Below are 27,561 nucleotides of genomic sequence, written 5' to 3'. Positions count from 1 at the left end.
GCTCAGTCTGTGGTCACGTGGAAAAGGACTGGCCACTTGGTGGTGCTTTAAAATGAAAAAAAAAATCATTTTCACATTAATTCGCGTGCGTAAAGGATTGTATATCATGCGATTTTTCGTACATGCCCACAACTTTTATACCATATGTTACAACTCATTCTGAGCAACTTTGCCTTTAGGACCACCGCTGTCAATCGAACCGTTCATTAATATTGAAGATTGCTAGGTTTTTGGCTCAACCTCGATAACTGTTAAAAAGATTTAAAACATATATTTTCTCAGTAAATTGGCTGCAACCACTAGGTGGTTACAGGCTTGCTAAATAAAACATAATAACTTTTTACGCATGTGCTTAAAGTCCTTAAAGCACTTGAACCCCGTTAATTGCTGCTCTATTTTCATTATTTATTTTATTTTCAAATTTTTTGTATACTCGGTCTCCATACAATAGTAACAAATGATAATGATAATTTCCATCCTGTAATAATTACATTTTGTTTTTTACTTGCTTGTCTTATACGAAAGTATAAGTAACTATATCAGTTATAGCCAGTACAATTAACTATAATGAACTATTAAGTGATTTAACGACTCGCTGTTCCTTTCCAGGCATCACCAGCATGATGTCATATAAGCAGAAATATGAACATGGTTTCAGCATATGGTCGAACAAGGACAAATCAGCCAGTACCTGGTAAACAACTGCTAAAAAAATTTGTATGCCATATTTTTTCCTCAGTGGCAGCCGAAACGAAGCATTGTCTAATTGTTATTTTACAAATGTTTTACATAGATAGCAATACATATAGAACTTCTACATTTTACGTGCTACTAACATTCTACTGGAGGTTGTAAAATGTAAAATGAGGTTTCTGGAATGTTGTAAAAACTTCTTTAGGATGACGGCTCTTATAGTCAAGACTTTTGCTGACATGCATGAATATGTCTCTTTGGAGTCTGAAGTGCTGATCAATGGCATTTATTGGCTGATTAAAAATCGTCAGAATGATGATGGCTCATTCTTTGAGAAATCACAAAGCAATCCACTTAAACTCATGGTATGTAAAGAAAATAAGTGTTCATGATATCATACTGTATCATACTCATTTCAGTGTTTTGATCAAGATTGTCTTGTTTTTTTAAAGGGTTCCGGAGCAGATGTCACTGAAAAGACAGTCTTCCTCACTTCTTTTGTCATGATTGGAATTAAAAATGCTCTGAAGGTCCCAAATGTTAACATACAGGTATGACTGGCAGTAAATTCTGACCAATGTAGGATTGTTCCTCATTCAGTCAATGACTAACAGTACAATTGTCTCTTTAGGCCTTTAAAAATGCTTTAGATCATGCCACGGAGTACCTTTCCTCTAAGTCAAAGAAGATTGAAAGTTTATATGTTAGAGCCATTGCATCCTATGCTCTGACACTGGTAGACATCAATAGTATGCCGGCAGTCGGCCTTTATGAAAAAATCAAACTGCAGGCTCAAGTTAAAGGTAAAATCTTATTTGGGACATTCCGCACACTTTTGACCAAAAAACCAAATCAGCACAGACTAAACCCTCTAATATTTGACCAATAACTTAATACGAACAGTTTGTCTGTACATCTAACATTTTCAGGGGACCCAGCCAGAATTCGTTTCTGGGAAGACTCTGAATCTAACAAGGATTCATTAAAACCCAGTGGTGCGACAGCAAAGACCGTGGAAACAACCGTTTATGTCCTGCTTAACTCTTTAGTCAGAGGTGATTCCACCTATGCAAAGCCCATCCTGAACTGGTTAACACAAGACCAGAGATACGGAGGGGGCATTCTTTCAACACAGGTACTCAATGCGATATATACAGTATCTTAATCTTTTAATGTTGTCTTTATCATATGTGATCTTACTCTTCTCAAATTTTCAGGACAGCATCCTCACTTTGGAGGCCCTTACCAAGTATAGCATCTTAGCCAGTCAAGCCACCTTAGACATGGTGGTTGACATTGAATACAAGACTAAAGGTGACATCAGCAGAATCAAACTAACTCAGCAAAAGCCTGTGGCTAAACCAATGGTAAGACGTTCATTTTTTTATGATGTTAACTTAATTGTTATGGGTACAATTTTCATTTACATTATATATAAATGCCACTCTTCTGTTTTCTTTGAAAAGGTGATCAAAAATGAGGATATAATAATCAAAACAGCAATGAGCTCTGGTGTTTCATTTGCCAAAGTAAGTGAGCTTGTATTTAACAAAGGAATATAAATATCAGTTATTGGTTGATATTACTAATATATATCAAAATTGGATATTTATTTGTTCACACTCATTTTCATCTATTTTTACATTTAAACTACCTCTGCTATCTTCTAGTGATCACTTAAAATTTATTTCAGATCCCAAAGTCAAAATCTTTTTTTTTTTATACTTGTCTAGTTATATAGTGTAATGATGCTCAAATGTATTATTTAAAAGTATTGATTTAATTTTTTGTGTTTTTATTTGATTTTGAAAAATAGTATTGTAGAATTTTAATATATGCCATTGATCAGTAAAGACCAGATAAAAAAAAAAAAATCATCCTTTTTTAAACAATCATTCTAAAGGATGGTCATTTTCAGTGTATTTGATAAACACTACAACAATCTAGACTTATACATATGTGTGTGTGTGTGTGTGTGTGTGTGTGTGTGTGTGTGTATATATATATTCTATGCACGAAACCAACTGTATTTATTGATTAACCTCATTTTGACAGCTGAGAACAGTTTACTATGGGATGACAGAGAGCAATGAAAATTGCCAATTTAATATATCAATTGACATTCATGACCGTGTCCCATATTCAGATGGTACGTTCTGTAATTTTTTCTACTTTTATACACTCGTTATCTTTTAAAATGAACTTGGTGCAGCTAATTTGATTTCTTTGTGAGCAGATCCTATGCTTTTGTCACAGCGGATTGTGGCCTGTGCAAAGTAAGTCTGTAGAAACTCCTGATAAGAAGTTACAGGTTTTAAATTTAAGATTTGCATGTAAAACGCATTAAAAAATGCCATTATGTTTAAAGATACAAGCCACATGAAAATACATTCGAAACTGAGTCAGGACTCACTGTGATGGAAATTAACTTGCCGACCGGTGTGATCCCAGTCCAGGAGGATTTAGATATGGTGAGACACTAAATGCAAATACATTTCCACAGAAAACATTCATAGTTTCAGAAAACTGTAGTGACATTTTATGTTTCTAAATTTTGCAGTATCAAAATGGACTTGAGTCTCAGATTTCCAGCTATGAAATATTGGGTGACAAAGTCATCCTTCAAATAGATTCGGTAAGCATTGCTAGACAAAACAAACTTTCATTGTCACCTTGAAGAATATTTCTAACCATACAATACTTATCCTGCAGATACCATCAAAAGATTTCTACTGTGTGGGTTTCCGTATTCAAGAGGAATTTGAAACTGGCATGAGCAGATCCTCGGTATTCAGAGTTTATGAATTTAATTATCAAGGTAAAGCACAAATGTTTCCCCAAATGTTTTATTTATATCTGGCTGAACTGATTTTGGCTACATAAAACAAGCTTTCTCTACTCATTTTTGATAGGAAGCACTTGTATGAAGTTTTACCACAAACAAAGCCGCAAACTGTTGCGACTCTGTGAGGGAGACCAGTGTCAGTGCATGGCAGGTAAGCTGCTTAAAAACAAAACAAAACAGAAATAAAGAAAAAAACTGGAATCACACATGATGTTATCATTTACATAGGCTTACATGTGTATTGAGTTTAATGCGTCTGTGTTAGTTTAACAATTAGTCTGTATTTCCATGTCTTTTTCAAAATTAGCGGAATGCTGCAACTTTAAATCCACCATTGATCCCACAATCACTGCTGAACAGCGCAAAAGTGATATGTGCAAAGAAAGCATGAAATATGGTAAATAATGATCCTCATGAAGCTTCTGGTCACATAAAAATCATTGTCACATGATCAGTGGTATACGTTTGCACAATGGTACATGTCATTTACTGCCCCATCTTTTTTTCTAGTATTTAAAGTGTTAATTGAATCCTCTGAGGCAAGTGGAGATTTCGTGACCTACAAAGCAAAAGTTAAAGCATTGCTAAAAAAAGGCAAGAGTATATTGAATATGTTTTCTGTCAATATATTATAAAGTTTAAGTTGTAAATGATTTAAAGTAAAATTATTTGAATAAAGAGTTTAAATAAACAAGTTGCATCACAGCTTCAATCCAGAATTTCTCTTCTGCAGAACAAACGGACGACTTAAAAACAGATTCAGAGATAGATTTTGTGAAGAAGGCAACTTGCATTGAAACAAATTTTGAAGTTGGCAAGCAGTATCTGGTCATGACTTCTGAGAGCATGAAGATAAAAGTGGATCGTGCTTATAAGTGAGTTCTTTTTTGCTTTCTTGTTTTAAAAAACACATCATACGTAGTACCTTAAATCAAGATTTTAGGCAAGACTACCTGCTTGTACGACCAAAAATTTTTATCGTATATAATATGCAATTCTTTTGCAAATTCATTATGAATTCCTCAAATCTGTTATGTAACACCTTGCATTAGTACAACACAATGTAAAGTGAGAGTGTTTCACATTCATTATTTAACTATTATGTGGGCTAGTACAAAAGCCTCAGAACTGATTTTCTTATACCATGTGTTTAGGTATAAGTTTCCTTTGGACTCACATGCTTGGGTTGACTGGTGGCCACTGGAATCTGACTGCAGGGATGCTGCCTGCAAACAATATGCCCGAATGTTGGATGATTTTGAATTGGATTTCGTATTATCTGGCTGTGAAGTTAAATGATAAATTGCAATGTCAATAAAAGAGATGATTCTTATGCATGTTCTTATCCTCTGAATAAGAATAAACAGAAACGTTCAAATACATAAAAAATATTGTTTAGAAATTCTAAACAATTTTTAAATTCTTTAAATATGTGATTATTTTATAATCTTTGTCATTATTTTGTATTAACCACAAACATATACAAAATTAAACAAACCCCAAAAAAGTATTAGGCCTACATGTCCAATTTGTTATATCAAACGACTTTCAATTTTCGTTGCTTGACAATGTGTTTAGGAAATTGTTTATTGTTATTTATGTATGTATGTGCATACAATTATTATAATATTTTGCTAAACATTGTGAGAAACATTCTGGTTGTTTGGATATTGAGTCTGCTTTGAGCGCACAGTACTCTTATTTTGAAATAATTGCAGCTGAGTCACATGATCCTAACATCACCGCGAATGATTTGAGTTCATGGCTGGAGAATCAGACAAGAGAGTAATAGCTCAGTTTAAACCTTTAGAAACGCATGAACTATATATGACACCTGGGACAAGAGATAAAGGTAACAGGCTTGTATCCGCTGTGACAGTATTTAAGAGAGAATTATAATAATCTGACGGTTACTGGATGATCCCTAGGAATCCTAATAGGTCGCTATGGAAACTGGGCTAACAAAAATGGACGAGTCTTCACAAAAGTGGCCATGCAGTTAAATATAAAACTTATTTTAAATATAATATTTTTGTTAGCAGATGACTTTCGTTCTATCATTTAGTCAGATTTGGTCTGCATTGTAAGTTTTAACATAAAGCAGAAGAAACTACCACCAGCAGTTAGGTTTTAGCAGTCGTCTTGATTTAGGTAACGTTAACGTTAACTTAAGTTAGGATGAGCATCGTAATCGCTGGCTTCCTCAGATAAAATTCATACCCCCCCGTTAAATAAAATGAAAAGACTCGCAAGCAAGATGCGAAAACAATCACAAACAACAGGATCCAAATGTTCCAAGAGCCTCCAGAGCAAATCTGTGACCCCCAACGCCATCTCACGGTCGGAGAGGGATGGAGGTCCTAGAGAAGATCTTAACGATGATGGTACATCTCAGTCTCTTATTGTTTAGATACTGCATGTCCTACAGTACAGGTGTCTCTCTCATCTGATACGTCCCTTTGAAGTTTTTAGGTCATTTCTCCAAATTCATTCAACAAGTGGATATTTCTTTAACTTTGGGGACTTAATCTAAAATTAAAAATCCATTAAAGTGTGAATTATTTTGTGTTTAAAACTATGATGACTAAGAGTGAAATAAGCATAAATCATGATCCCAGCTATAACGTTACTTGACTTGCGTAAACTGCAACGTAATCTGGTGACCAAATTTTTGTCGTGGACGGGGTTGTGGTAAAATTCGACTGCCTGTTAAATTATTATTATGTCGCTAACGTTACCTGATTGCCCAATCAAAAGCGAAAGCGCTACAACAACCCATAATGAAGTGACCCTTCACAAAACGTAATTCTTTAATGACGTCTTTAACATTTCAAATCCCTCAGTTCTCGCCATCTCGAGATAGGTCTGACTGCAGAACCGCAGAACCATATGTCATAGCAGTGTGAGGACTACAGCGCCAGCCTAACAGTCTGATGCCAGAACCGCATACCATACATATCCACCTTACATATACCATACCTAAACCTACCCATCTCCACCCCCTGACCCCTAAACCCACCCCTATCCCTACCCATCTCCACCCCCTGATCCCTAAACCCACCCCTAAACCTACCCATCTCCACCCCCTGATCCCTAAACCCACCCCTAAATCTACCCATCTCCACCCCCTGATCCCTAAACCTACCCATCTCCACCCCGCCAACTTCCGGCATCAGACTGTTAGGCTGGCGCTGTCATCCTCACACTGCTATGACGTATGGTTCTGCGGTTCTGCAGTTGGTTAATATTAGCCATCTCTGAAAACCAAGCCAATGTTGATTCTCGTTTTATTACACGTCACACTCTGACTGTTGCGTTCTCTTTTTGCCAGCCGACTACTCTATTTTGCATTTTTCTTTTCTTTAAAAAAAAAAAAGCGTGATTCCCAGCGGTTCGAGATTCTGCATTCTCAATGTCAACCTTTCTCGCTTGTTGTGACAACTAACCTATGCCACTACCACACCATACATACGTCAAAGTAGCCGGAGCAACTTTTCTCTATTTATGGATATTACAAGACTCGTGACCTATGCAATTTCCCGCGAAAACCACCCTGCCCGGTCTAAAATAGGCTTACCATAGTGAATCAGGGTAAGACAAAAATACACTTTGGAAGAAGGATTTATAATGGATTCGGATCATTATTGACTACAGTTAATTTTGAACAAAAAGTTAGCCTACATACCTTTAAAAACAAATAATTTGTGATGTGATTGAAATGATACAGGGGTGAAAATATCCATGACATTTAGACATTGCCAGAATAATCATGTATATTGATCCTATTGGACTTGGTTAGTAGACAAATTAAACTAGTAAGATTGTGAACAATGTTTATTAAGAAAGAGTTTATTTAATTTTTTTAGTCCACAGTGCGAAAAGTAAAAAATTTTCATCTAATGCATTTAAGCATTTTGTAATAGCACAATGATGAATAATTTCATTATTTTTTAGGAAGTTCCCCCTTACTTGAACTTAATTTGCAACCATATTTCAGCTTCTCAGATCATTAATTACTTTGCTGCTACCAGTTTTGTAAATATTTGCACTCCATAGTGTGTTATTCATTTACACAAATATCTACCCTTAGACAAAAGTAAATATAAGGGCAAGGGGACAAGATACATCACAGAAGACCTGATTAGGAGATTAACTAAATGTGAAAATGTAGTCCTTGTGCAGACTCTGGATCTGTCTACATCTACGGGACATGACAAACAATTTAGGGTAAGATGTGGACATTATTTGGTTAATGCTCAGTGTGATTGGTAAAGTTTATTGTTGCATTTTGCATTCATTTGTATTGACTTCTGTGTGTTCATGTTTTTTTAGTATATTGAAAATTTGGACAAGTGTGAGCGCCTACAGGTTCTCAACCTCAGTAACAACAGGATTGAGAAAATTGAGAAACTAGAGAAATTATGTCAACTACGGGAACTCCACCTTTCCAGTAACAGCATACAGTAAGAGAATGTGACATTTGTCTACTTGACGACATGCATTCCCTGTGGTGGCACCACATATCCATTTTTTTAAATTGTTTTCATAGTGTTATAACAGAATAAAAGATATAATGTTATTAAAGCCAGTAAAAGTTTTAAAATATAATTTATATTTCAATTATGTACAGAAAAATTGAAGGTCTAGAGCACATGACAAACCTTCAGGTTCTAAATTTGGCCTTCAACAACATTGAACATCTTCCGGTCTGGATGGCAAAGAAGCTCAGATCCCTTCATACCATAAACCTACACAGCAACAAGATATTCTCTGTAGGTACAATTTATCTGGGTTTTTCAATCTCAGCCTTTGCTTACATTTGTTTATCATGTGTTTAAAATCAACAGAAAAAAAAAAAAAAAACATTAAAGGGATAGTTTTCCCAAAAATGAAAACTTTTTCATTGTTTTTCTCACCGTCATGTTGTTCAAAACCTGTATAACTTTCAAACTTTTGTGGAACATAAGAGAAGATATTTTGGAAAATGTATCAGCAATTTTTTTTTTTGTCCAAACAATGGAAATCAAAGGCCAAAGGGAACCAATACTGTTTGGTTACATTCTCCAAAATATATTCCACAGCAGAAGAAAGAAAGTCAGACAGGTTTGGAACGACATCAGGGAAAGTAAATAATGGCTGAATTTTCATTATACCTTTAATGTCATATTTAACTGTGTTAAAAGGGAATTACTCCTACTCAGTTTTTGTAATGCACAATTGTGTTACTTACAACATTCTCAACCTTTATGATCTAGCTTCATGAGATGGCCAAACTAAAGCCTCTGAAGAACCTGACGAATCTGACATTAGCAGAAAACCCTATCTCCAGCCTGCCCCATTATCACCTCTTCCTAATTTTTCATCTGAGGTCACTGGAAATACTGGATGGACAACCAATCAGTCCACAGGATAGAGAGCAAGCACATCAACGCTTTCATATGGGTACACCATCTCATCTTTTACATTTATCTTATCTTCATATGTGCTGTTATAATATGAGCCCCTTTGTGCTGTTCTTATAGAGGAAGTGGAGCGTTTGGAGCAGGAGTTGGAGTTGAGAGTTGAGGAGACTGCACAGCTTCAGAGAGAGCGGACCGCAGCACTGGAAGAGCTGGAGCGGCAGGACACAGCCAATCAAAACCTGAGGCACCAGAACCAGGAACAACAGCTGGGACACAAGGAACTCAGGAGAGAACTGGACACCAAATCTGAAATGGTGGGTGATGGAGTCTTCGCTGTCATCATGCTCATTGTGAATAGGGTGGAGCATTTCGCCCTCACACACAACTGTGATATCTTATGTAAAGAATATTTTTTTATTTCAGATAATTTCCTTAAGAAGCACCACCTAACAAAACCTATTTTTAAAGTCAAAATTAAATCCAAATGGACTTTTTTGAAGTGTTAGTTCACCCAAAAATGTAAATAAAGGCAGAAATACACTACACAACTTTTTCTGATTTTTGCAGACAAGTTGACAAAAGTTGGCAGAAGTCTCCACCAGTCTGCAGATTTTGGGCAATTGGAGTTGATTGATTTTACAGAAAAGTGCATGATGGGCAAATTTTTTTTTTAGCTTCCATCTAGTCAGAGGATATTAAAACATGTTTGATATTTTAGCCGATTTTAGAATACTTATTGTAGTATATGATGCATTGCTACTGAAACCGAAGCTGTCCTTTATCTACCGGTGTTGCAATAAAATGCAAATACAACAACAATTCAAAAGTAAATTAAAAGAACACATGTAACAAATTAGCCTCCCTCAGTATTTGACTCCTCAGCATAGATAAAACAACTGACTACGCCAGCACACAGAGTCAGCTACTGCGGTCATCTCCTACACATCCGTGTTTCATCTGTCATGAGTCTTCTAGCAATGAGGCGTGTGTTTCTGTGTGAGTTTGTTGTGTTCATAACAATTAGAAATTTGTATGATGCCTAGTTTTTCTCTGTAACCATTTGCAAAGTCTGCAAGTGTTTGATGCCTAATGTTTTAAAATCTTTTCAGATTTTAAAATTAGTGTAGAGTATTACAGCCTTAAAGGGATAGTTCACTTTGAAATTAATTTTTGATATGTTTTAGCTTACCTCAAGGGCATCCAAGATGTAGGTGTCTTTGTTTCCGCAGTAGTTTCAATTTTGATATTTTTAGGTCAAACCGTTCTTGTCTGTCAGTCATATAATGCAGGTCTATGGTCACTGGCTCAAAACACAAGCACAGAGTCCAAATTAAAACAATTCCCCATCGTCCAAATGAAACAATTCCCCATCATAAGTACACATTGATGGCCTAAGACACGAAACGAGCGGTTTGTGTGAGAAAACGAACAGTATTTATATCGTTGTTATCTCTTGAAAACAGCACACGTCCAAATGATCTGACGGCGCGGGCGGGTATAGATATATACATAGATGTCGCCTTGGCTACGGTTTCGTTCCAATGAACTGCAGTAGCGAAGGCGACATCTATGTATATATCTATACCCGCCCGCGCCGTCAGATCATTTGGACGTGTGCTGTTTTCAAGAGATAACAACGATATAAATACTGTTCGTTTTCTCACACAAACCGCTCGTTTCGTGTCTTAGGCCATCAATGTGTACTTATGATGGGGAATTGTTTCATTTGGACGATGGGGAATTGTTTTAATTTGGACTCTGTGCTTGTGTTTTGAGCCAGTGACCATCGACATGCATTATATGACTGACAGACAAGAACGGTTTGACCTAAAAATATCAAAATTGAAACTACTGCGGAAACAAAGACACCTACATCTTGGATGCCCTTGAGGTAAGCTAAAACATATCAAAAATTAATTTCAAAGTGAACTATCCCTTTAAGTCATCATTTACTCACCATGGTGTTGTTCTAATGCCGTATGCTCTTCTTTCTTTTTGGGTCACAAAACGAAAAAAAGTCCCACTTGCGCTTGTACATATAATGGCAGATGCGACCAGCATCAAGCTTTAAAAAAAGACACACAAGTATCACAGAATGATCACATGCTGTATATTCCAAGTATTCTGGGGGTATATGACAAGGTTTGGTTAAAAAAAAAAAGTATTATTTAACTAAAATCCTGAGCTTGGCCGTTTTTTCTTCTGTGCACAACTGGGCCCGGCCCGGGAAAAGTTGTGAGAAATCAAGATTAATAAAAACATGACACAAAATATAATCCATGTACTTTTTTCTCTGAGATGAATATATCTGTTGTGTTCATCGCAACAAGAAGTTATCACGTTCACATCTGCCACCAGTCATTCTGACTGTCATCTGACAACCGGAATTCAAGTCTGGAGAAGAAAGTATACAGATACTTTTTGGGGGGATTTATTGGAATTGTATTTTATGTCTCCTTTTCTGGGCGACTAATAGAGTCTTGAACTCACAGTCGTGCAGAGTAGACCAACAGCCAAGACAAGGATTTTAATTAAACAATGCATTAAATTTCGTCACTTGGAATATAAAGCACATTTTGCATGGGATCATTCTGTGATACTTTTGCATCTTTTTTTAAAGCTTGATGCTGGTCACCATTATATGGACTAGCACGAGCAAGACGTTTAAAAAAAAATTCTCCTTTTGAAGAAGGGCATACGCCGTTAGAACAACTCCAGGGTAAGTAAATGGTGAATTAATTTTCATTTTTGGGTGAACTATCCTTTTAAGGCAAGACACTACAGACAACTCACTTGCTCCATCTCTAAAACATCATCACTTATTACAGAAATATGTTTTTTTTTTTCTTGTTGAATGCTGTTTCAATCTGAAATGTCACATAACGGGAGGAAAATGGGTTGTACATTTTTCATGTTTCATGGTGACTTTTATCTATAAATTACTTTTATCTGCTTTCATATTAATTTTCAAATCTTTGTGCTTGCACACTCAAAATGCAGTCACAGTGAGCACTCAAGTACACATTAATTATTCAAAATTGACATACATTTTCCGGTCTATTTCTAGACAATTTCCTGTTCAGCTCTCTCTTCTTACTCCATGCTTTTGTCACCTACTCCAAAGGTACTTTGTGAATGGTACTGAAAAGTGTTTTTGAGTGTGTTGCATCATTTATCATCGCTTTAATTGAAGAAGTTCTTGGAGAGCCTGTATTTGGAAAAACAAAATCTGTTTCAACTACTAGAACAGCAAATTTATACTCATTGCTTTAATGCACTTGCTCAGTATAATTTTTTTTTTTAAAGTGGCATTTATTTATATTGCACAAGCACATTTTTTAAGTAAAATATTTAACAGAAATCGTTTTTGTTAGGTTTTAAATGAAAAACAATAGATATTGTTCAAGGTACTGCCTGTAATAGGACACTTTTCTGTCAAACATTAGTGGACCACATGCATGGCTAATGGGATGATCTACAGCTGTGGTTAATCTGCTTAGACACAGGTAAATTTGAGTAGAATTTACTTCATATATCCGCTAGAAGTCTACTTGAGACCAGTGACCACTTGAGGCCAGTTCATTGCAGAACTGGCTCTAATGCAGAAAGTGAATCCCTTTTAACTTTCCCTTCCCTATTGATTTTATTTATCTTTCACTCTTGTGCTCTTATGTAAACTATCTGTATGTCTTCTACTGTCTCTTCTCTTCATTCCTTCTTCAATCTCAGCTTCCATATCATGCTCCTCTGCTGGATTCCCTCTGTCAGGTACTTAAATGTCTTTTAATTTATGTGCCCTACCAATTACGGAATGATGTCAACGTTATGTTCTCCTGTCCTCTCAGGTTCTCGCTTTAGAGAGCAATGTTGATGGTATGGCATTGCTATGTTCTTTAGCATGTTTCTGCATGTGTGCATTCTGTATTAATGGAAATCTTCAATTATCATTCATTGCTCTGTGCATTTCCATGAGTGTAACATTTTTGTAGTACACATATCTTTAAGACTCAATTTCATTCTGAGCTGAGAGGTTTGTAGTGATGTGTGGCTGATGTGTTTTATGGTGTTATGAAAAATGTTTTGTTTAAATGACCTCTTCCTCATTACACAGCTGAAGCAGAAAACAGTGGAGTTGACCCAGGCCTGTCAAAAACACTATGAGCTCGAGCAAGAGTTGGCTTTTCACAAAATAGATGTCAAGTTTGAACCTCTTCCATTTTATCCAGACCTTGTAAGTTTTGGTTTTGTTTGGTTTTATAATAACTTGAGGATATAAGTAAATCATTCATTGTGATTTGTTTTGAGAAAAAGGGATTCATTTATTTTTAATTTTTTTGGTAAATTTACACTACCGTTCAAAAGTTTGGGATTGAGGGTTTTTGAAAGAAGTCTCTTGCTCCCCAAGGCTACATTTATCCATCCATCCATTCTCTTCCACTTGTCTGGGACTGAGTCGTAGTGGCAGCAGGCTAAGTAGGCTGCCCATACGTCCTTTTCCGCAACACCTCCACTGCAAGGTGTCCAGGAGGCATCCTGACTAGATGCTCGTACCTCCTTAACTGGCTCCATTCAACGCGGAGGAGCAGCGGCTCTACTTCACACCCTGTCTTTTGGGGTCAGCCCAGACACCCTGCAGAGAAAACGTCTCGGGTTACGTATGTAACCCTTGTTCCCTGAGAAAGGGAATGAGACACTGCGTCGGTGACGACACTAGGGGAACGCCCTTCAGCGTAGCGCGTCTGAATTTGTGAATGAAACTAGTCCAATCCTATTGGCGTTGCGTGATGACGTAGCGTGTGACGGCATATACGGATCCAGGCAGGGTGAGGCGTGGCGAACCGACGCAGTGTCTCGTTCCCTTTCTCAGGGAACAAGGGTTACATACGTAACCCGAGACGTTCCCTTTCGAGAGAACTCGAACTGCGTCGGTGACGACACTAGGGGAACGAGATACCCACTATGCCACAACGAAACCCGCCTGCCCCAGTGTGAAGCTGTCTCCAGGCACACTTAGGACGAGAGCACTCGTGCGCCGGGTGTAGAGGGAAGGTCCAGACTGTAGAATCTCATGAATGTGTGCGGAGTGGCCCAGCCAGCCGCCTCACATATGTCATGGATAGGAATCCCTGAAAGGAGGGCTTTGGAGGATGCCATGCCTCTAGTAGAGTGAGCCCTCACGGCCATAGGTGAAGGCAGATTGCGCACCTGATAGGCCAGGGAAATAGTCTGAACGATCCAGTTGCTGATGGTTTGCTTAGAGGCGGGGAGCCCTTTCTTGGGGGACCCGAAACACACCAGCAACTGGTCCGCCTTCCTCCACTGTGAAGACCTCTGAGCATAAATGTCTAATGCTCTGACTGGGCAGAGCAGATGAAGTCTTCCATCCTCTGCCGTCACATGAGGTGGGGGATGAAACGCCTGCAGAACCGTAGACCTAGCCATACTGGTTGGCACCTTAGGGACATAGCCCAAACTGGGGTGCAGGATGGCCTTGACTCTCCCAGGAGCAAACTCCAGGCACTGAGGAGATACCGAGAGTGCCTGGAGATCTCCCACCCTCTTAAGAGAGGTGATGGCAAGGAGAAAAGCCACCTTGAGAGTCAGGTTCTTGGCCTCAGCCGACTCCAGCGGCTCGAAGGGGGCCTCAACCAACGCTTCGAGGACCACTGCCAGGTCCCAGGTGGGAACCCTGGTGCGAGTCGCAGGTCTCATCCTCCAGGCTCCACGTAGGAAGCGTACGACCAGCTGATGCCTCCCCAGAGGCCCATCACTCAGAGGAGCGTGGAAAGCCGCAATGGCAGCCACATAAACCTTGAGTGTGGACGGGGTAAGTCCAGCAGAAAAGCGGTCATGGAGAAACTCCAGTACTGAAGCCACCGGGCAGTTAACTGGGTCCAATCCACGCTCTCTGCACCAAATGGAAAATACATTCCACTTCAGGCCGTACAACTTCCTCGTGGAGGGAGCTCTGGAACTGAGAATAGTCTCAACTACTCCTGCAGATAGGCCGGCTTCTAGGTACTGTGCCCCCTCGGGCCAGACCCACAGTTTCCACAGCTCGGGCCGAGGGTGGAGAACTGAGCCCCCTGCCTGGGACAGCAGGTCCCTCCTCAGAGGGATCTGCCATGGCGGGCCTGCCAGGAGTGATATTATGTCCGAGAACCATACTCGGGCCGGCCACAACGGGGCTACTAATAGTAGGCTGACACCGTCTCGACGGACCCTTTCCAGAACTCCCGGGAGCAGAGCGATCGGGGGAAAAGCATACAGACGTAGCCTCGGCCACGTCTGTACCATGGCATCCAACCCCAGCGGGGCTGGATGCGTGAGAGAGAACCACAGGGGACAGTGTGTCGTCTCTCGAGACGCAAATAAGTCCACTTCCACCGGGCCGAACCTCTCGCATATCAACTCCACCATCTCGGGGTGGAGTCTCCATTCCCCGGGCCTCAGCCCCTGCCTCGACAGTATGTCTGCTCCCTGGTTCTGGTCCCCCGGGACATACATCGCCCTGAGAGACGACAGTCTCCACTGGGACCACAGGAGGATCTGATACGCCAGTCTGCAGTGAGGACGCGACCTCAAACCCCCCTGGCGGTTTAAATAGGACACCACTGACATATTGTCGGTTCTCACGAGAACATGGTGACCATGGAGGTTTGGCAGAAAACTCCTCAGAGGCAATTTATGTGCCATGAGGAATGATGGTCCTGCCAGAGACCTCTCGTAAAGTGGCCGTCCATGACCGCGCCCCAGCCCGTGAGGGAGGCGTCTGTCGAAATCGTTATTCGGCGACATAACGCTCCTAACTTGGGACCTTGGGACAGAAACCAAGGCTTCTTCCATATTGATAGGGAACGAAGGCATCTGCGCGTAACCCTTACCATGCGGAATGGATTTCCCTTGGGGAAAACCCCTTGGCTTTCAACCACCACTGCAGGGCCCTCATGTGCAGCAGGCCAGAAGGTATCATGCTGGACGCTGCTGCCATGAGACCCAACACTCTCTGGAAGTGTTTCACTGTGATGGTGTGGCCTAGCTTCACCCTGTTTAGTGTGGTCAATATGGACTCGATACGTGCAGGAGACATCTGTGCCCGCATCGTCGTCGAGTCCCATACCACCCCCAAGAACGTAGTCCGTTGGGCGGGTGTCAACACGCTCTTTTTTGTGTTGAGCCTCAACCCCAAGCTCTGAATATGGCCAAGGACGACATCTCGATGCCGAACTGCCAACTCTCGAGACTGGGCCAGGATTAGCCAGTCGTCGATGTAATTCAGCACACGGATGCCCTGGAGCCTCAGAGGGGCCAGAGCTGCATCCATACACTTGGTGAATGTGCGAGGGGAGAGTGCTAGGCCGAAAGGAAGAACCCGATATTGGTACGCTTCGCCCCCGAAAGCGAACCTCAGGAACCTCCTGTGAGATGGAAGGATGGAGACATGAAAGTATGCGTCCTTTAGATCTATCGTGACAAACCAATCCTCGGATTGGATTTGACTCACGATGATGGGAATGCCGTGAGTCGCTGTCGGTCTTTCCCTGCCGGTCCTCCGCTTCAGGGTGCCGTCAAGGACCCCTCCGAGGTCTCATAGGAGTTAGGACCTCTTTCCCTTCGCCTTCCTAGACTGGATGACGGTCCTCAGATACGCCTTCTCAGGAGGCTGTGGGTGAGAGCGCTGTCTAGAGTCCCAAGCTCTTTGAGGGGGACCTCTAGAAGTGACGCTCTCCCTCTGGCTTTGGCGGTAGGAGGAGCTCGATGCGGGCTGAGGCTGCTTCTCCCTAGCAGACCTCCTAGACCTTGATCGACGAGGGAGATATTGCTTGAAGGCTTCGCTCTGCTTTTTAGTCTCCTGAAATCTGTCGACGACTGCATTAACGGCTTCGCCGAACAGACCAGTGGTACAAACAGGCGCGTCAAGGAGAAAGGCCCTGTCCTTTTCCTTAATGCCCGATAAATTAAGCCACAGATGCCTCTCCGTGGCTACCAGTGCTGACGTGGAGCGGCCGATGGCGGGCCGTCTCCTTGGTAACACGGAGAGACAAATCTGTGGCTTTGCGAAGCTCAGCGATATCGTCGAGACCCTCGCCCTGGTCTATCTCCCTTAACAGGTCGGCCTGGTCCGCCTGCAAAATGGCCATAGTATGCATGCTCGCACCAGCCCGACCTGCCGCCATGTAAGCTCTGCTCACCAAATCAGATGTCGTACGACAGGGTTTGGAGGGCAATGCCGGTGTCTTGAGGGATGACGCAAGGTCGGGTGAGAGGTAACTGGCTAAAGCTTCCTCCACCCGAGGCATCATCCCATATCTGTTTTCTCTAACCCCCACAATGTTGCTGTAATTTAACATTGGAGGGTTAGACAGGCGTGCTGAAAAAGGCCTGTTCCAGGATTTACACAACTCATTGTGTAAATCCGGGAAGAACGGAAGAGACCGGCGTGAAGGTTGTGCGCGATGCTGCAGAAAACGTTCATCAAGTTTACTCTTTACTCGCGTTTCCTGTCTTTCCTGTGGCCAACTAATGTTGAGTTTGGCCACAGCTCGCGTTACAACCTCCATGAGCTCGTCATAATTAGGTGTAACTTGAGCCGAGTGGTGTGCCTCGTCGAGATCCCCCCCCACGACGCTGAGCACATCTAATTCCTCGGAATCAGATAGCTGCAGCACCGGGTCTACATCCCGAGCGGGAGAAGCCGCGGGGCGGGCTCCCGAACGGGGGATAGGGGAATCTGAACTTTCAGATGAGGATCGAGAAAGTGCCTCGGCAGTCTCGATCCCCTCTGCAAGCTCTCGCTGCGAGCCCCACGATCGAAGCCGCCGCATCGCCTCGGCGGATGCGGGACCTGAACCGCGGGGAGCGCGCATCTGGCCATCTTCATTAAATAAAGCCAGGCGGGAACGCAGCACTCTGACATCGATTCGCAATGACCGCAAGCAGCCCCCTCCAGAGCTGCCTGGGCGTGCTACATTCCCAGACAAGACACACACATCTCGTGTGTGTCCCCAGCCGTAATGTAGCGTGGGGACACACATTTTTTAAATTGCTCACTTGCCATTATAATGCTTTGCAACAGACAATACAACACCAAATAGAACAAACTTCTCACACATCAACACAGAGCGCTTGCTGAATAGCAAAAAGCTGACTTTTCTGTGTGCCGGCGTGCTTTTGTACACATCCGTATATGCCGTCACACGCTACGTCATCACGCAACGCCAATAGGATTGGACTAGTTTCATTCATAAATTCAGACGCGCTACGCTGAAGGGCGTTCCCCTAGTGTCGTCACCGGCGCAGTTCGAGTTCCCTCGTAAGGGAACTCATTTTGGCCACATCTGCAATCTGTATCTGTGAGCTCATTCTTTCGGTCTCTAGCCAAAGCTCATGACCATAGGTGAGGGTTGGAACATAGATTGACTGGTAAATCGAGAGCTTTGCCCTCATGCTCAGCTCTCTCTTCACCACGATGGTCCAGTATAATGACCCGATCTCATGCTTTGACCTACCTCTCCTACCTCTCACTCGTGAACAAGACCCATTGTTTCTTGATCTCCTCCACTTGGGGAAGCAACTCACTCCCTACCCGAAGTGGGCAGTCCATTGTTTTCCGGCTGAGAACCATGGCCTTGGATTTTGAGGTGGTGACCCTTATTCCCACCACTGCACACTCAGCTGCAAACAGCCCAAGGAAGCACTGAAGGTGAGGCCATCAGGACAACATCATCCGCAAAGGGCAGCAACAACCTTCCAGCCAACTGCTTCCGCAATGCAGGCTTTGAACATGGCCCACTAGGTCTCCATATCTCCAACCTTCTTTCGGGATGAAGGAATCACTTCTACAGAGGTGGGAGATGAAGACATTCTGCACAGAAAAAAAACCCAAAACAGTGGTGTCAAGTTGAGGACTCCTACTACTTAACGCCATCCACCCTTCAAACCAGGAGTTTGGTTCCAGAGCCCGAGCTGTGCTAAAAGTGAGGCCAGCTATATCTAGCTATTAATCCTCAAAAAGTATATTTTGTAACATTCAATTTCTTTACTATCACTTTTGATGAATTTGATGCATCCTTGCTAAATAAAGGTATTAATTTAAATAAAAAGTATCAATTTAATTAAAACAACTATCTTACTGACCCCAAACTTTTAAACGGTAGTGCGTCTTTTTCCATCCAATATGTAGTGCATGGAGTTTTCCTTCATTCAGTTCCACTTTTAAGAAAATAATAAATATATATATTTTAATAAGATTTTAGTGCGAGTCTTTAACAGTTAGATACATTCCGATTAATTCATAGGTGACATTTCATTTGAGCGTTGATGATTAAATTCTGCAATACAAAAGCTCATTAATTTTGCTTTAGTCATTTTTGTATGGTAGGATTATATTCATTTTTAGAGACATCATTCTCTATGTTGTTCAGGAGGTGGAGGTAGAGAAACTTTCAATCGAGAGTCCCTACATAGGAAAGTCTTGTCAGAAGAGGAACATCCACTTGGGTGCACGAGATCAGCATCAGCCAGCCTCAGCGAACCTGACAGAGACAGACTACCCCAGAGAACATGACATGTCCAGACATGTGCAGCTCAGAGGTACAAAGGTTCAAGGGTACTGTGTATTCACATTATACTAAAGGCTCTACATAGGTATTCATTTGTATATTACACATGCTATTAATTTTTTACTAGCTTTACTTGTAACAATCTGTAGATTTTTATTCTTATTACCAGCAATGCTGCTCAGGTATGGGACTAAGTTGCATACAATCACTTTGCTTGCGCACACTGTATGTACAATATTACCCTCAAATAAAACTGAACTGACTGTTGAACAGTGACCCCCAAAAATAATCAAACCAAGTGGCATCAGCAAACAAATGATGCAGGACATTTTCCCGGTTTTATGGGACCACTATAAGATCCACGTCTCTGCAGTTTTCCTAATGCATCTGTTTTTGTGTTTTTATTTTTTTTTAGCTGAGGTGCGATTACAGCAATTACTTAAAGAAATTGAGATGAGGGAGCAGCAGATCCTTAGAGCCAGTGAGGAGCTCCGGCAGCTAGAGGAGACAGTTTCTCAGAGACGGGTGAGATGTTCCCCTTTAAACAAGTTTTTAAAACACCACTTGCAGTTGTTTTAAGTCAAACTTGATGGCCACTTGAGTCCCCATTCATATATCAGATTTTTTTAAATTATTTAATGTATCTATGTTGATTTGTACATAGATCTGTGAAGCTGAGAAGGAGCAGTTCAGGCAAGAGCTTCAAAGGAGGATACAGAGGCTGGGAAAGCTAAGAGGAGAGATGGAGGCTGTGGAGAGGCAGCTGGACACACTAAATGCTGATAGGAATCAAGCCCAGAATGAAATGGACCAGCTGCAGAATCTACTGCACAGCCTGGATCTCAGTGACCCCAGACATGTCAGTAACACTTATGCTTATACAACCTTATGATGCTAAAGCAATAATTACAGTGATTTTACTGTGGTCAAGTAATGTTGTTGTGACGATGTGCTGCAGAGTGAGTAAAACCCCCTTAATTATGGTAAAATCTCTGTTATGTGCAACTTCTTGTGGATTATTGTTGTCATAACACAGAGGCAATACACAGACACCAATGTTTTGTAAATAAATGTATTCATAATAATAATTACAAAAACAATTCTCCTAGAAGTTAATGCAATTTATATTAGCCTTACTGAACACTATAGAACATCCTGTTAAATTTACGGAAATATGCATATTTTACAGTTCATAAATGTACAGTGGGTACGGAAAGTATTCAGACCCCCTTAAATTTTTCACTCTTTGTTATATTGCAGCCATTTGCTAAAATCATTTAAGTTCATTTTTTTTCCTCATTATTGTACACACAGCACCCCATATTGACAGAAAAACACAGAATTGTTGACATTTTTGCACATTTATTAAAAAAGAAAAACTGAAAAATCACATGGTCACATGTATTCAGACCGTTTGCTCAGTATTTAGTAGAAGCACCCTTTTGATCTAATACAGCCATGAGTCTTTTTGGGAAAGATGCAACAAGTTTTTCACACCTGGATTTGGGTATCCTCTGCCATTCCTCCTTGCAGATCCTCTCCAGTTCTGTCAGTTTGGATGGTAAACGTTGGTGGACAGCCATTTTCAGGTCTCTCCAGAGATGCTCAATTGGGTTTAAGTCAGGGCTCTGGCTGGGCCATTCAAGAACAGTCACGGAGTTGTTGTGAAGCCACTCCTTCGTTATTTTAGCTGTGTGCTTAGGGTCATTGTCTTGTTGGAAGGTGAACCTTCGGCCCAGTCTGAGGTCCAGAGCACTCTGGAGAAGGTTTTCATCCAGGATATCCCTGTACTTGGCCGCATTCATCTTTCCCTCGATTGCAACCAGTCGTCCTGTCCCTGCAGCTGAAAAACACCCCCACAGCATGATGCTGCCACCACCATGCTTCACTGTTGAGACGGTATTGGACAGGTGATGAGCAGTGCCTGGTTTTCTCCACACATACCGCTTAGAATTAAGGCCAAAAAGTTCTATCTTGGTCTCATCAGACCAGAGAATCTTATTTATCACCATCTTGGAGTCCTTCAGGTGTGCTTTCATGTTTCTTGCACTGAGGAGAGGCTTCCGTCGGGCCACTCTGCCATAAAGCCCCGACTGGTGGATGGCTGCAGTGATGGTTGACTTAATACAACTTTCTCCCATCTCCCATTCCTAATCAAGTCCAATCAGTATAATCAAACACAGCTGGACTCAAATGAAGGTGTAGAACCATCTCAAGGATGATCAGAAGAAATGGACAGCACCTGAGTTAAATATATGAGTGTCACAGCAAAGGGTCTGAATACTTAGGACCATGTGATATTTCAGTTTTTCTTTTTTAATAAATGTGCAAAAATGTCAACAATTCTGTGTTTTTCTGTCAATATGGGGTGCTGTGTGTACAATAATGAGGAAAAAAAATTAACTTAAATGATATTAGCAAATGGCTGCAATATAACAAAGAGTGAAAAATTTAAGGGGGTCTGAATACTTTCCGTACCCACTGTATGTATCATGAACTGATATAAAGTCGGTATGAAATGAAAATTCACACTATCTATTTTCTAAATGCATGTTATAAATCTTATTTTGAACAATTCACACATGCTTACGTTTTTTCTTCTCTTCTCTAAATGTTTAATCAAAATGTCATAACATGACAGTCCGATTAAAAACAACAGACTTCTCTTAGACTTCTTCCACATCTCAAAATCCAGTCAACAACCAATACATTGAACAAAGTCCCCACTGTACTTTTTTTTCTTTTTCGATAATCTATTACACTCAAATATGTTACAATACAGAAGAAAAGATCTGTTGCTTCTTCCATTGCATTACAACTTTAATATACCAATCTACTTAAACATAAATCTGCTTAAGGTAAACCCCCATAACAATACAGATGTTTAAAATAAAAGGTCAAATTAAAAACTACAATTCATTAAAACCGGCCATTCTATAAACAATGGCTAATAAATAAAAATACACAGAACAGTGTTACTTAAAGAAAAACCATCGGGGTAAAATACACAACACTAAAATAATGCAACATACATAAATGAAAAATAAATAAATAAAATACATAAAACACCAAACCTTTTCACATACAGTAAAAAAAATATTGTACTGTAAAAATACACTGACCTAAACTTTTGAATGTTAGTATTTTTTTCAAGAAATCTTTTAAGTTGAATTGATCAAAAGTGACAGTAAAGACTTTTACATTGTTACAAAACATTACATTTTTATTTCTGTAACAATTGCTAACATTTTTTAAGTATAGGCTGTTAATGGTTGGCAGACAACTTAAAGCATTAAAATGTAATTAAGCTAAAATGCCGTTACAGCTTTGTCTATATTTGCTATTTTTCCCTGGTTGAGAATACGCTTAGAACAAATATTGTATCATACAGTTAGTATAGATTAAAATGTTAAAGGATATAAGCAAGAATTTTTTTTTAACCAAGAACAATGGTTACACACATTCATTTATATAGCACTTTTTACAATACAGATTGTGTCAAAGCAGCTTTACAGAGATAACAGGAAAATAATGTTTTATATATATATATATACCCACTCTGGAGTAAACCGTGAAAGAAAGGGGAACAAACTATGTATACTATGTCTGTGTATATTCTGTTTTCACCGCAAGCATCTGAACTCTTCAGGTGTTTTATTCGGATCTGAGATCCTCAGTCTATTTATGTTATATATAAACAAAGTTTGTTAAAGAAAATGTTTGTCACACAAAAAGTGTAGTTGAAAATGTGTCTCAATCACTGATGTGTTGTGGTGCCTCCCTAACAACAAAGGTGACAATAATAAGATGAAGATCTCTATGGAATTAATCATCACTAACCCATTATTCTCAGCTTCACGTCGTATAAAATGAGGCGTCTGCCTCTTTAAGAAAGAAGAGAGAACTACTGTCCTAGGGGAAATCTGTTAATGCTGTGGGTGGAGCCAAAGAGGTTCCTTACTCCCACCCGGCCCCAAACAAGGGCACTGATTGGCTGAGGCAGAAAGTTTCCTGTGTTGATTCAAAGAGAGTAGAGAGGAGGGTGGAAAAAGCACAGGGGCAGAGGAGGGGGAGAATGAAGTCTAGAGAAGAGGGCTACTTTTAATGATAGTTGGACTCTGTGGACAAAAGCTCTGAAGTTTAGAGTAGCGGAGCTAAAAGACACAGGAAATGTTCTCTTTCTTTCCTCTTATGGGGCAGCAACAGGAGAAAAATGGATATATAGAGACAGAAAGTGAAGAGATGGCAGCCACAGCGCTTTAGTAAGTAAATACCCCACTGGGGTCAAGGAGGGGCTCATGGGAGGCTGCTGTCATAGTGTTGCAATTTGGGACTCTTGATTTTGTTTGTTGAAATGATTATTGGTACCTAACAATAAGACCATTATTTCATTTTTTTAAAGTTGATCAAAACATGCTTCATTAATTTGTAAGTTTGAATGTATATGGAATATATTTTCCGTGTTTTTAAACAGGAAATTGCTAAATCATTATGTCAACAGGGTTTGCTGGATTGCATATTTTACATGGCTTACATTCGATTTGAGAGCAGTTGGCATAATAACAATGTACATTGTTAAATTACTATGACCGAACCATTAGATAAAAATAAAGAGGTTGGTTCAAAGTTTTAAAACAAACTGGCCTTTGAACAATGTATTATGTGTAAAATAATGCTTAATAAAAGTGCTACATTATCACTTTGAGATAATTGTTGGAAGGGAAGAAGAAGTGTATGGGTGGAGAAGTAACGAATGCAGAAGTCCAAGGCTGCATCTGAAATCGCATACTTCCCAAACCCTACAATATAGTAGTATATGACAAAAGAAGTATGTCCGAATTCACAGTACGCATAAAAGAGTAGGAAAAAGTACCTGGATGACCTACTACTTCCGGCGAGATTCTGAAGTGTGCATACGATGGACACTTTACTATCCCATGAGGCCACGGGATAGGATTTTTGAATGGCTGTGACGGGACGCAACTGATGCTGTAGGTTACGTGATAAGGGCAACATGGCGAATAAATACTACACACATTCATACTATATAGATCATACTTTTTTAGTGGTTGTGAAGTATTTACTTATTCATAATAAGTACCTACTCAAGAGAGCAGCCCATGACTGTCCCTTCTTCACAATTTTGCATACTGTCCACAACAGTACACAGTAAAAAATTATTTAATAATAATAATTGATTACATTCAGTGCTTTAAGTGGCCCAAAAGAGGTGCCGGTCCTCTATTTTTTTTTTTTTTTTTGCTGACTCCCCTCCTCCCCTGAGGTAACAACAACTGAAGGGGTTTTATATACAGCAGTCAACAGACGACCTTATAAAAAATAATAAATCCTTTTATTAGTTTGTGGATTTGTTTGAGCTAGAAAGAGCTACTGAACATAAATAAAATGTGCAAAATGGTATTGAAAAAATACCCTTAGAAAGAGCTACTGTAGAAAGAGCTACTGAACATAAATAACGAGCTTGAACTTCTCACCACACCGGCACCCAGTTTGCAAGTCTAAATTAGTTGCTTACATTTAAAAAATGAGCATACAATAGCATAAAAAGTATTTTTAATGAACATAAAGGTCCATGTTTAGTAAAAATCTTCACGAAACTTAATGAAATATTTAGTGAAATTAGAAAATATAAGATATTGTTAATTTATTTTGTATACACATTCTCATATCCATATATTTTGTTTTATTGTCACGAGTAATAATCTCAGGGTTTACTGGGTTTTACACGATTCTGTTTGTAGTGTGTTATTGGTGGTGGTGTACTAAAATAAACATTGTCACGTGTGTATAGCTTTCATCTTCTCACCGCTGATTCCTGATGGTTTAGAGGACAATTACTCGAGTCGCCCCTATCGTTTCAAAGAATAGTACAACGGCGAGCGCGTCAAGTATAAACACCTCGGCTCGTCCGTTTGGGGAGGTGCGCGGATTGCGCGCGCAGTCTGCGGAGACTCGCACTGCTGAGCCAGGCGAAAGTATAAACAACGAGGAAGCGTGCATTGTGAAGTAAAGCGGCAGCGCAGACAAAGGATTAAAACAGATGAGCAAACGAGCGTACCGGTACGCTAAAAGCACGTTCTGGGCGCACGGACAGGTGGCGGTACGCTCAAGAGCTATATTTGGAAGTGGCGGTACTGAGTACCGGCGCGTACCGGCCCACTTAAAGCACTGATTACATTTATATAGCGCTTTTCTCTGCACTCAAAGCGCTTTACATAGTAGGGGGAATCTCCTCAACCACCACCAATGTGCAGCATCCACCTGAATGATGCGACGGCAGCCATATTGTGCCAGAACGCCCACCACACACCAGCTATTTCTCAAAGATTATAGAGTATATAAAACATAAAGTATGTTTTACAAGACAGTACTATTTCAGTCTTTCTACTTTCCTACTTAATTTCATGTTTAATTCAAGTCAAGTCACATTTATTTATATAGCACTTTATACAAGACAGATTGTTTCAAAGCAGCTTTACAGTGATAACAGGAAAATTATTTATTGATGCGAACATACGAGTTTATTTCGACTGTAAAGTATTTCGTATTTCGACTGTTATTGTTCAGCTGATGTCAGTTCAGTGTTGATTCAGTTCCGTTGTAAAAGTTAATCAGTTATTAAATTAGTTCATTTCATCTAACGCAGTTCTGCAAAAAAACAGTGATTGATGTCATCATCCAGCTAAGTTCAGCTCTCATCTAAAAGTGTCAATGCAGTCAAACAAATATGAGTAAAATGTCCTCAATGAGAATATTAAGTGCCTATGAGAACCAAAACTATAACAATAACTACAATGTGTTCTTGCCAATTTTGTTATTAATTGAGAAATTTTCATAGCAATTTGTGAGTGAAAAGTGTTTCTACACCAATTTTCTTTTTTCAGTGTACGTGAATTGGGATGCAGGGTCTTTGTCTTTTTTTAGTTCTGTTCTGAGTTAGTTGCTATGCAGTTGCTAAGGTGTTCAGGTGGTTGCTGGATGGATGTTTACTGGTCCACGTCAAATGAGTCCACATAGGCCCGTTTTCGTCAAGAACGATAACTATAACAAAAACTATATTAGCGTCCACTACAACACATGATAACGTTATGTTTATTATTAGTACGCACTGCATATGTTGTCTGCTGCTTTCAATGCTTGAGCTCCTCAAAGCAGGATGAATTGGATGATTGGATGTCAGTGTTTTTTTTTTTTTTTTTTAATCAGTTAAAAAAGAAAATCTGAAAGTGATTCCATTGATATCATTCCTTTGTGTCATTATTATGTGTTGTGGACTTAAATTTTCTCATAGAATTAGAATGATTATTAAAACGTTATAGTTATTTTTATAGTTATCATCCTTGTTGTAAATTGGCCTTAAATCGATGTTATGGTCCCTTAATATAAAAATTAAAAAACACAAAAAATAAAGTTGTACAACATTAAACTGACATCATGTGTTGAACTTGATTTTGCACTGACTCTGCCATCTCTTCTAAAGGCCCATGTGAAGGCTCAGTTGTCCAAAAAGACACAGCTGCTGGCCATCATGAGCAGAAAGCACCAGGAACTGGAGGGCAGGCTGGATGATATGATCACGCGGATACACAAGGAAACGCAGGAGATCAAAGAACTAGAGCAACAGCTCACTGATGGTGAGGAACTTTTTACTCTTTTTTTTCCCTTTATTGGATAATGATGTCGTTGGATCCATTATGAATACAGTATATTTAAATTAAAATAAGTAAGAAGAAACAATCTCCACTCATTTAGGTCAGATAGCTGCCAATGAAGCACTCAAGCGTGACCTGGAGGGCATCATCTCAGGTCTCCAGGAGTATCTGCAGGGGATGAAGGAACAGGCACGAAGAGCCCAGTCAGATTGCAGACTTTTGCAGAGGGAGAAAGATACTCTGCAACACCTCCTATGTGAGAAGGAGCTTCAATGCACACAGCTGGAGAAAGATGCTCTGCGTGCTGAAAGCGCACAGGAGGTTGGAGTCTGATTCTGACACAATGCTCAACAGTGCTGTTTTAATACACCACTCTGTAATAATAT

General features: G+C 40.1%; 2 protein-coding genes across 4 annotated transcripts in view; both read left to right on the top strand.

The window, feature by feature from the left end:
- Positions 1-5,048, top strand: part of c5 (complement component 5) — a 28,525-nt gene extending 23,477 nt beyond the window's left edge. For both annotated transcript variants that reach the window (XM_084413101.1, XM_084413100.1), the window contains 17 exons: positions 610-694; positions 899-1,058; positions 1,146-1,244; positions 1,325-1,496; positions 1,623-1,828; positions 1,911-2,060; positions 2,160-2,222; positions 2,749-2,842; positions 2,930-2,969; positions 3,062-3,164; positions 3,254-3,328; positions 3,406-3,511; positions 3,606-3,689; positions 3,846-3,935; positions 4,049-4,132; positions 4,272-4,413; positions 4,693-5,048. In XM_084413101.1, the coding sequence (XP_084269227.1) occupies positions 610-694; positions 899-1,058; positions 1,146-1,244; positions 1,325-1,496; positions 1,623-1,828; positions 1,911-2,060; positions 2,160-2,222; positions 2,749-2,842; positions 2,930-2,969; positions 3,062-3,164; positions 3,254-3,328; positions 3,406-3,511; positions 3,606-3,689; positions 3,846-3,935; positions 4,049-4,132; positions 4,272-4,413; positions 4,693-4,837 (1,898 nt within the window). In that variant the 3' untranslated portion in view covers positions 4,838-5,048. The remainder of the gene's footprint in view (positions 1-609; positions 695-898; positions 1,059-1,145; positions 1,245-1,324; positions 1,497-1,622; positions 1,829-1,910; positions 2,061-2,159; positions 2,223-2,748; positions 2,843-2,929; positions 2,970-3,061; positions 3,165-3,253; positions 3,329-3,405; positions 3,512-3,605; positions 3,690-3,845; positions 3,936-4,048; positions 4,133-4,271; positions 4,414-4,692) is intronic.
- A 2,580-nt stretch (positions 5,049-7,628) lies between these two features.
- Positions 7,629-27,561, top strand: part of cntrl (centriolin) — a 40,440-nt gene continuing 20,507 nt past the window's right edge. The window contains exons 1-11 of one of the 2 annotated variants that reach the window (XM_084412853.1): positions 7,629-7,765; positions 7,871-8,001; positions 8,169-8,310; positions 8,794-8,980; positions 9,061-9,254; positions 13,052-13,171; positions 19,365-19,533; positions 19,918-20,027; positions 20,167-20,361; positions 27,004-27,157; positions 27,276-27,496. In XM_084412853.1, the coding sequence (XP_084268979.1) occupies positions 8,191-8,310; positions 8,794-8,980; positions 9,061-9,254; positions 13,052-13,171; positions 19,365-19,533; positions 19,918-20,027; positions 20,167-20,361; positions 27,004-27,157; positions 27,276-27,496 (1,470 nt within the window). In that variant the 5' untranslated portion in view covers positions 7,629-7,765; positions 7,871-8,001; positions 8,169-8,190. Of the gene's footprint in view, positions 7,766-7,870; positions 8,002-8,168; positions 8,311-8,793; positions 8,981-9,060; positions 9,255-13,051; positions 13,172-19,364; positions 19,534-19,917; positions 20,028-20,166; positions 20,362-23,534; positions 23,765-27,003; positions 27,158-27,275; positions 27,497-27,561 lie in introns of those variants that run through there. The other variant, XM_084412854.1, reaches the window with a different exon arrangement.

The sequence above is a fragment of the Rutilus rutilus genome (assembly GCF_951802725.1).
Source record: "Rutilus rutilus genome assembly, chromosome: 7".
Classification (NCBI taxonomy): Eukaryota; Metazoa; Chordata; class Actinopteri; order Cypriniformes; family Leuciscidae; genus Rutilus; species Rutilus rutilus.
This window is presented reverse-complemented; position numbering and strand designations above follow the sequence as displayed.